The sequence below is a fragment of the Tupaia chinensis genome, unplaced genomic scaffold (genome assembly GCF_000334495.1).
Source record: "Tupaia chinensis unplaced genomic scaffold, TupChi_1.0 Scaffold000235_1, whole genome shotgun sequence".
Lineage (NCBI taxonomy): Eukaryota > Metazoa > Chordata > Mammalia > Scandentia > Tupaiidae > Tupaia > Tupaia belangeri.
Genome location: NW_006159713.1, coordinates 3,737,324 through 3,747,435, shown reverse-complemented (window position 1 = coordinate 3,747,435; position 10,112 = coordinate 3,737,324). Strand labels below are relative to the sequence as shown.

At 49.2% G+C, this 10,112-nt stretch overlaps 1 protein-coding gene across 1 annotated transcript in view; it reads left to right on the top strand.

Moving 5' to 3' along the window:
- AMFR (autocrine motility factor receptor) overlaps nucleotides 1-7,897 on the top strand; it is a 49,854-nt gene extending 41,957 nt beyond the window's left edge. Inside the window, exons 10-13 of the mRNA XM_027771842.1 lie at nucleotides 262-396; nucleotides 1,960-2,043; nucleotides 5,291-5,475; nucleotides 6,549-7,897. Coding sequence (XP_027627643.1) covers nucleotides 262-396; nucleotides 1,960-2,043; nucleotides 5,291-5,475; nucleotides 6,549-6,696 — 552 coding nt within the window. The 3' untranslated portion in view covers nucleotides 6,697-7,897. The remainder of the gene's footprint in view (nucleotides 1-261; nucleotides 397-1,959; nucleotides 2,044-5,290; nucleotides 5,476-6,548) is intronic.
- The last annotated feature ends 2,215 nt before the right edge of the window (nucleotides 7,898-10,112 follow it).

Here is a 10,112-nt window from a genome sequence, read left to right as displayed (position 1 = left end):
AGACTGTCTTGGGAGCCAAGTGTATTTTTCTCCCTTTTTTTTTTTTTTTTTTTTTTTTAACTGGTGCTGTCCCTAGTTGCCCATTTGGTATTTTGGAAGAGTACCAGTTTTAAGGTGATCTGTCAAATAGAAGTAACCTCCTTCCCTGTGTTTTCAAGGCATAATGTCAGATTAAGGGCCAAAGGCCTGTGGTATGCTGGGACCTCCGTGGGTAACCTTTGAGGGTAAACGTGTGTGGTCTCTGTGTCTGTGCTCCCGCAGGCTCATCAGATTCAGGAGATGTTTCCTCAGGTTCCGTACCACCTCGTGCTGCAGGACCTGCAGCTCACACGCTCAGTTGAAATTACAACAGACAACATTTTAGAAGGACGGATTCAAGTTTTTTTCCCTACACAGGTAAAACTGGGGTTGTAAGCATGACAAATAGATTCTGTCTTCCAAAGATTTAACCCTCTAGATGAATATTTTTAGAATTTAACTGAATATCATTTGATTTGATGAAGGGTTTTGATAAACTCCCTAAGTTTTCCCAAGTTTCTGACTAAGAGCAGACCCACTAATGAGAAGGACATGGCCCCAAACCGGACTGTCATTGTCCGTCTTGGAGGTCATAGCATCAGGTACTGTAGGACCAGGAGTGACAGCTTTTCTCATCAAGTACAGATAATAAATATTTAGGCTTTGTGGGCCTTACCGTTTCGGTTGCAGCTTCTCCGCTCAGCCGCTGTAGCATTGAAGCAGGTGTGACCTATACAGTGAGTGAGCAAGACTGTTCCAAGGAAGCTTCATTTTCAAAAACAGGCAAAGGGGTGAATTTGGCCCTTGGGCTGCAATTTGCCTATCCTCTGCTCTAGGGGGCAATGCTGCCCATCCCTCGTTGGCTTTGAAGATTGATGTGGTATTTCATTAGGTATAATTCACATCTGTGTGAAGCTCGAATTTTTGACCTTTTTGAAAAGGCCAGCTTTTCTCCTTGGTGGGTACAGGAAGTATTAGTATATCATAGAGGAGCTTTCTGGCAAGACTGAGGCCATTGCGTATGGTCAGGCATAATCTACCACAGTCTTATTCAACTTCAAGATGTAAGAATATATGGAAATCTATTAATGAAATTAAAAAACTCAAGACTAAGGAGGTTAGTGTGGACTCAGGAATCACATGGGCTGAGAGGAGCCGTGTTCTCCAGGTGTCAGCTGTTTGACCTGGCTGCTGCCTGTGGGTTTCCCAGGAGCGGACCAGGATTCAACCACAGATAGATAATAGGGGAGGCCACAGCCGAGGGTGTGTTATCAAGCAGGTTACTACTGAGGGGGCTGAAGGTTGATCCCACCCAGGGCCTCTGGAATCCAGGATGGGTATCAGCTCTCCAGAGAGAGGAGCTGGGTGTTTGTACACAGCGCCCGTCAGTCTGTGCTTAGAGGCTGCCTCTGGAGGTGGCAGGTTACCTTGTGCAGCCCCAATCCTCAGGCTGGGAAATACAGAAACTGGCCAGCAAGCACTGGGGTGGTAATCCTGGAAGGGATCTGAGCCCCAGTGTGTCTGCAGCATTGGTCAAGATCTTAAGCTGGCTGAATAGGAACATCGGTACCCGTTTCCTCGGTGTTAGGGAAATAAACGAGACCATCACGTCCGGGGTTCCTTGGTGCCGTGCAGAGTGAAGCATGCAGTCCATGTTTCCTGCTGTTGTCGTTGTTGTTTGCGCTGTGCAGGTGCTGCTATTGAGCAGGAAACTACATGTGGAGCCCTTGCTGTCTCTCAAGTTTGGAACTCTAGCTTAGGCCTCAGGCTCCCTTGTCTTACCTCTAATCTTTGTGGCATTGTAATTTCTCTGGAGCCATAGGCTTTGTTAGAGTTCCAGGCTGTGTTGGGGACCATGCCTCCTCTGTACCCCAGGTCTCCCTAGATCTGCTATTTAGTTTCTGAGTGACTCTGCTGTGTGTGGTCCTGTTTCTCTTTCAGCGGTCAGATAGCATTAGACCTGCATTGAACAGTCCTGTGGAAAGGTCAAACCATGACCAGGAAGAAGGAGAAGCTTCTACTCAGGTAAGCCCAGCACATTAGAGAGCGGGTATGGACTGTGGAGGAGTGGGTTCTGCCAGTGGTTGTCTGCAGTGTTGCCTGGTGTTTGCGAGGCTTAAGGCAAGAGCACAAAAGAAGGCCATGTGCTGTGTCTGCCTCGGTATTTGCGTTGAGCAGGTCAAGCGTGCCCGTGGTGTAGCCTGCGTTTACCCAGGACCCACAGCCTGTTCCCTGAGGTTTGTCCTTGGAGGATAGGAGTCATTTTCTCCTGGGCTGACCCTGCCACCATGAGCTTGCATGGGAGCAGGTGGAGGGGCAGAAGGAAGCTGGGCCCAGCTCTGAGGGTTACTGGACCCACTGAAACATGGATGGGGACAGGCCGAGATCGGCTCTCTAGGGAGCTGAGGCCATAGAGTTAATTACTCTCTCTCCAACATTCCACTTGTCCAGCCCAGGATTTCCACCTATGTTTGTGCATGTTGCAAAAACCAGACCTCGGGGCTGACAGGCTCCATGACGGTGAAGGGCGTCCCACATGGCCGACTGCAGTTCAAGTCCTGGTCCTTGCAGCTTCCTTTCTCACTTTCCCTCTCTCCTCTCTCCCACTCTGTCCCTCTCTGATCAAATTGAAATAAATAAATTAATAAAGTTAAATAAAATAATTCTTAAAAAATAAAAAACACAAACAAAACAAAACCAGACCTCCTAAGCCAGGTCAAGTGGAGGTAGAGAAGTGTGGTTATCTTGGAGACCAGCTCTCTTCTAGGCACCCACTTTGGGTGACTTGGGGTGGCTCCCCCTAACCAGAAGCAGCTCTTCTGCCTGCCCAGCAGAGGTACACTTCCCTCTGTGCTCAACCTTAGCCTCTGGGGCTCCACTCCTATAATTCCCGTACTTTTAAAACACATTCTTAAAAGACCAACAATAAAAACCAGACAACCTGCCTCTGTGCGTACATGTTGGTGACACATGGGGCTTCCTGCATGTGGGGCGCCATCTAGGTGGTGCTGCCTTCCTTCTCAGGCGAGCCAGGGTCCTTCTTGAAGCCGTGGCTGATTGAGTGACATGGAAGTTGCTTTTATAACTCTTGTCTTTTTCTCTGCAAGCAGGAAACAGTGACAGCTACTGAGTCTTCTTTAAATCTGTTGCTGGGTTAAAATTTTCATATCCAAATTTATAATTGGATTGTGCATCATTTGAGAAATGGTGCCTGGTTTCTGAAGAAGAGGTCCCTTTCCACATTTCCAGTTTTGGAGAGGGGCTTAGCTGAAATGCGAACGCTAGACTGGCTTGAGGCATGTGTGGGTGGAGCATGTTCAATTTCAGTCTTTGTTCCCTGACTCTGTCTTTTGGAGTTAGCATAAAGATTTCCAGATTTTTTTTTTTTAATTGGGGGAAGGTATTTCACAAGAAAACTGCTTGCTATTTTGATCATTCTCAGGAAGTAGAAAGTCCTCGAATAACAATCAGCTCATTAAGTCCTCGCTAGATCCAGCTCAGTCATCTGATCAGCTCTGCTCTTCCCTGGGTTCATGGTCCCTGCCTCACCGCAGCTCAGGCCCACGTCAGCCGGGCTTGGAGCCTGCAGCAGAGCAGGGGCTCCAGCAGGCCTCTGTTTGGGTTCTTCCATTTCCTCTTCTACTCACTAGCTGTTCTTTCTAAGCCCCTAGGATCAGGCTCAAGGGCGAGGGTAGGATGAAGTGATGTGACCCCAGTAAGCAAGTATGCATGTGAGTGTGTGTGTGTGTGTGTGTGTGTGTGTGTGTGCGCACGTGGGGGGGGAGTTGATCTCAGCTATCTCCCCACCCCGTCTAGCACCAGGAACTTTCTCAGATCTCCTTCCTTTGAACTTTTACTGGCTGTTTATGATCTCCCCTACCTTGATGGGGGTCTCCTCTACCTTTGCAGGGGCAACATCACCCCTCCAAAGGGTCCTTTGGGGCAGTGTTTCCAGCAACCTTACGTGTGTTCCCTCCTGCAGGGCCACAGTGTTGCCTGCGCTGAGGGAAGTAGCGCTTTCTCCAGCACAGCCCCTCTTTCTCTGCTCAGCTGGTTTCTTCCTTTTGGCTTGCTCGGGAGTGTGTGGTCACCCACCCCAGTGTCCTCCAAACTCTAGGGGATAGGAGGCAGGCTCTCCACATGGCATTCTTTTTTTGTTTGCTTTTTAAATTTAATGTGTGATCATAATGTTATTCATATTACATTGAATCACATGTATCTTTACAGTATATTACATTTACCATGCATTATCAGTCAAGATCCACGTGGTATTCTTGAAGTCCCCTCTCAGGCTTGACTGATGGCAGACAGAGGTGGTGCGGGTAGATAGCAGAAAAGCACCACACAGAGGAAGATAAAATAGCCTGCCTCTCAGGCTGCTATCCTCAACCCTGTCACAGCCTGGAGGCGGGCAGTGGGCTGACCCTGGCCGGCCTGGGTCTGCGTCTGGTAGCATGAGCAGCACTGATGGTCGGGCACTTGTTTAAGGTGGTAGGGATGCTTGGGCATTGCCTTGGCCTTCAGAGCTTCAGCCAAAGCCAAGGGAGTGTCTTCTTTTTCTTATTTTTTAAAGGTGTTTAGGCCTTAGGGTATGTGTGTTTCCTGAAGAGAGGCAGAAAGAGGGAAACTGAGAAATCATCCCCCTAGGGGGATGGCCATGCCACAGTCCCTGCTCCTCTGTTCTCCTCTTGGGATTTTGGGCACGTGCACACACATGCTCAGCATGATTTTAAAGCCTCCAAATCCAGGGCTTAAACTGTGGTTGGCCATGTGGGAGTCCAGAGCCCTAACCACTACACCACCTGCTGGCTCCTGAGATTGTCCCATTTTAGCATCCTGCTACACAAGGAATCACATAATCTATTACATCTGTTTTTAAAATTAGATCATTAGATTTACCTTTTATGTGCTTGGCTGTTTCAGAGTCAAGCGAGGCTATAACATGTATGCAGTAAATGAGATAAAACTTGTTCAAATTTTTGAGCAACTAGTAGACTTGAACAGAACATTTCTAGAATGGCATTTGTGACTAACATTATTATGTTCTGAGTTTGGAGGTATTTATGTTTCTTGCTCATGAGGCAGGCCCTGTTCTTGGTGTGCGCAGCCACGTGCAGGGGCCCAAGGAGCTCACGACTCCATCCTGCACGCCTGCCTGGCAGTGCTATCTGTGAGTCAGGAGAACCCTGTCCGGGGGTGCTCCAGTCAGGTGGGGTCTCTGCTGAGGAGGAAGCCCGTGCTCATGGCTGCCTCCTTGCCTCCCCATGTCCAGACTGAGCGAGTGCCACTGGACCTCAGTCCCCGCCTGGAGGAGACAATGGACTTTGGTGAGGTGGAGGTGGAGCCCAGCGAGCTGGAAGACTTCGAGGCTCGGGGCAGCCGCTTCTCCAAATCTGCAGACGAGAGGCAGCGCATGTTGGTGCAGCGCAAGGATGACCTCCTGCAGCAAGCTCGGAAGTAAGTGGCTCTTCAGCCTCTGCTGGCGTAAACCCTCGGTCAGGAATCAGGGGTGGAGTGCTGTTGTCACGTCGGGCCTATCTTTTCTCATTTTTCCTTTATCTTTCTTTTTTAAAATTTTTGCCCTAGGGTGTGTGTGCTTGCCAGAGACAGAGGGAAAGCAAAAAAGCGCCCTCCGTGGGGCATGGTCACACCAAAGTCCCTTCTCTTCCATCTCCCCCTCCTTGTGTAATTGTGGGCACACACACATGTACCTGCCGTGATTTTCAAGCTGACTTGGATGGCACACTCCGCTGTGTGGAATCCAGCCACCTCAACCACCCTGCCACCGGCTGGCCCCCCACATCTTCAATTTTTAAACAGATGTCTACATTTAAAAACCATTATTCACCAAAAATAAATAAATAAATAAAACAGATTTCAAATTTTTCTTGGAAAAAAAGCAAACAAGAAGATCTGACCATGCTGGGCCCCCTGGTACCTTCAGTGGGCTGGTGCTGTCAGCGGTCGCCTGGGACCATGGTCTGCCATGCTTGCCCACAGTGCCAGCCTGTTCCGGCCAGTGTGTTCATTCCTTTAACAACTCCAAGGGGGAGCGCCGGTGCACCCATTTGACAGGCTGTGGCTGGAGAAACTCAAGAAGAGGGAGATAAACACTAGCTCCTAGGTCCTCTTGACCTGTCAGCCTTCCAGCCCAGCCTGTAACACACTTCGGCATCACACACCCACGGCCAGTGGCTGCTGAAACGTGTGTCTGTGGCTAGGTGGGGGTTGAGTTCAGATCCTCAGTTCAGGGCCAGCGGTGTTGCTGCAGGCCGGTTTTGTGTCCTACCTGGACCTGGCGATTGGGTCGGGGGTGAGAGGGTGGGGTGGGCAGAGGAGAGAGAGCGCTTGCTGGGTCTCCTCCTTGGTGTTGAGAGAGCCGTTCATCAGTTCAGGGTTAGCTGTCTTTGTCATGGGCTGGTGCTGAGTGACAGACAGCCCATGAAGGTTCCTGGAGAGTGGAGAGACTTAATCATCCTGTAGGAGTTCCAGAGCTTCCCTGTCTCTCACATGACTCTTGTTGTTCGTAGACGTTTCTTGAACAAAAGTTCTGAAGATGACACGGCCTCAGAGAGCTTCCGCTCTTCAGAAGGCACGTCCTCTGACCCTGTGACCCTGCGTCGAAGGATGCTGGCCGCCGCCGCTGAACGGAGACTTCAGAAGCAGCAGACCTCCTAGCGCTTCCTCCTCGTCCCTCGGCCGCCTCTCCTCAGCCCTGTGCCTGCCAGGAAGAGGCCTGTCCCGTTCTGCCTGCCGTGTGAAGAAGCGGGCTTGACTGCATTGCCGCTGTATAAAGCATGTGGTCTTAATAGTGTTTGGACAGCTGAAAAATTTAATCCTTCTTTGTAATACTTTCTATGTGACATTTCTCTTCCCCTTAGAAATACTGCACATTTTAACTCTAGGCATGATCTCTTCTGGCGTGGACTGGACTTCCTGGGGGTGGGCACAGCCAAGAGGAAGCGGGCCCCCCTGCCTGCAGCAGGCCGCTGGGACTGCCGCCTTATGCATAAGTCACCACAGATGCTGGTGTCCTTAGCTCCTTAGCTGGCAGGAGGAGTGCGCGTTGGGGGAGACGCGTAACGAGCAGTGAGGAGACACGCAGAGGGAGCCCGCGCCACACGGGGACAGCTGTCAGACCTTAGCAAGCCTGCGCCCTCAGTGCTCCGGAGGCCAGCCCCACAGGCTCCAGGGCCACCAGGCTGCAGGCATTTTGTAAGAACTCCTGGTGAAGTGCTTGGAGCAGAGGAGGGCGAGCCCAGGGCTGCGGTGTGAGGAGGAGACCCCTTTATGTCCCATGCCATCCGGGACTGACTTTCGGAGCGTCCAGTCCTCGGCTGATGGGATTTCCGTTAACTCTGGTGCTCCTGCATCTCACGAGGTCCTGGTGTCTCTTTCCTCTCTGTGTTCCCTTGCCACCCCTGGACGTGGGAAAGGGTTAAGCCGCAAGCTTTGGTTTTTGGTTTAAGTCCCTGGTCAAGTTAATTAGGCAATGCCAAAGCCTGTGCGTTTGGTCCTTGGCAAAGGCCCTTGTAAGATGGGAGAATAAATTTTAGAGGGCTTTACCGAAGAAACTTTTGTATCTTTCTTCCCTGGAGCCCTTCATTTTCATAACTTTGTTCCTGTTGGTTTAATTAAACATAGAAAGGTAAGAGGTTGAATCCATATGCTTTGGAACAGACCCAGGTCCTGAATCTTTTCAAATTGTTCACATATTTAACTCTGAGGATTTGAAACATGCAATCATAGGTCCGTAGTTCAGTTTTACGCCCCACTGGATTAAGGTTTTTATTAATGTTTGAAAGCATACTTTTATGGTAGTCCTTTTGAGAAGAATCCAGTATTACCTAAAATTATTGGCAAAGTTAAATGTATTTTACATAACTGGAAGTTTTTAGAATGTTGAAAGGTAATTGAAAAAATGGTGATAGGTACATATTTAGGCAGAGATAATTTATTTCAATCTTTCAAAAAGCCTTACCTTGAAATGCTGTTAGTAAATTTCTGTGATTTTTAAAAAAATTTTTTGTTTTGTTTTGCTGAAAGCATAGCTATTTGTTTTTATTGTAAAACAATAATAATAATAAACAGCAGACTCTTCTAGCGCGTTGTGTGTGGCTGGAGGCTAAGGCCGCGTTCTTCAGAGGTGCCAGCGTCGAATCCCATTTGGATTTTGTGTGTACTATTTTGGTCAGAAAACTGAAAATGTTTTCATTCTTTTGAATTGGGGAATTTTATTTTTTGGGGAAAAGGCAGAACTGAATTTTCTTTCCCTTATATTTCTTTTTGTTGGAGAGGTTTTTTCACTATAGGGCACGTGCGCTCGCCAGACAGACAGAGAGAGACAGAGAGACAGAAAGCGAGAAATCACCTCCCAGGGGGGATGGCCACGCCGCAATCCCTTCTCCTCCATTCTCCTCTCGGGATCTTGGGCACACACGCACACGCGCCCGGCGTGAGTTTTAAGCCACCGGGTCCAGGACGCGAACCACGGTCGACTATGTGGGAGTCTAGCGACATAGCCATTACGCTAACTGCTGGTCCCCTATATTTCATTTTTTTCAGGGTAAGTAAAGAGAAGGTATTTTATTTTCCTTGAATTATATCATACTGTGCATATTGTACACATTAAAAGCGACAGTGATTCCACATACTCTTATGTTTCCGATGTACAAAAGGAAAAAATAGTTGGTGGTCGATGTCAGAGGGTCTGGAGACGTTGGAATACACCATTAAGGCCGTGACTGAAAGAGGACGCAGTCCTTAAGTAGTGCCACGTGGCCCAAGAAGAGCAGTCCTAAGTTCACCCTGAGATTTTGCACCCACTCAGTTGTGGATCCTGGTACTACAAAAGTCTCCCAGCTTTTATCACTTCCTGAGGACCTGAGGACATGGAGACTGGTGCCGAGGGCAGCTGGGTGGGCTCCCTTCCCCATGCCTCCTCTCACTGTCCTGGTAGGCTGCAGGGTCACACAGCTCAGGGTTAGGCTCAGTCCCTGGAGCAGCAGAACTGCTGGTCAGCCGCCGGCTCGAGTCTAAACGGAGCCCAAGGAGTGGACGCGTGCTCTGGCGAGTGGTGGCTGAGTTGCCCTCGCCCTCTCTGGGCTCCTTTGGCACTAGTCTGTCTGTGCTACTCTCTCCATTTTCTTTTTTCTTTCTTTCTTCTAAATTTTTGCCATAGGATGTGTGCACTTGCCAGAGAGACACAGTAAGAGGGAACATGAGATATCACCCCCAGGGTGGCTGACCATGCCACAGTCTCTTCTCCTTTCTCCTATTTGGATTTTGGGCACGCACACACACACATCTGGTGTGATTTTTAAGCTCTAGGTCCAGGACTCAAACTGGATGATGGGCCCTGTGGCTGTTTCACTTGTGTTGATGTGAATCCTAGGTGCTCAGGTGGCTCTCGGGGCTGGTTTCTCTCTTGAGCTGTGTAGACGATGTGCTCTTTTATCCGGAGACAGCTGACTAGATCCTCTGTGGTGTGACTCCCTACCACAGGAAAGGAGGAACCTGAAACTCTGCTAAAGCAGAGCCCATAATTTAAAGGGAGCCACTGCCTTGCCAAGGAGCTTGTCAAGGAAGAACCCTGCTACCTGCCTGCCTTCAAGGGCCTCCCATGATCTGGTGCTTCTGGCTCTCAGCATTTCCGCCTTCTGTTAGGCTAGGAGTGGATCTGTCACCATACTCCTTCTCATTTAATTGGTCTCCCTGCATTCTTGCCGGAAAATGCTTCCTGACCTCCCTTTTGAGAAAGATAAGGCAAGGGCCAGCTGGTGGCATGGTGGTTAAGGTGGCTGGATCCTACATGGCCGACTGCATAGTTCAACTGGGTGGCCTGAAAGACACATGGTGCTTGTGCATGTGTGCCCAAAATAGGAGAAGGAATGGTGTGGCCATCACCCCTGAGGGTGATTTCTCTCTTTCTCTCTCCCTGGTGAGTACACACATCCGATAGAAAACAAACAAACAAACACAAAGCAAAGGGAACTTCTGCTGATTAGTTTTTTTTTTTTTAAAAAAAGAGAAGTTTTTGCTATAGGGCGCGTGCGCTCACCAGAAAGACAGAGACAGAGAGACAGAAAGCAAGA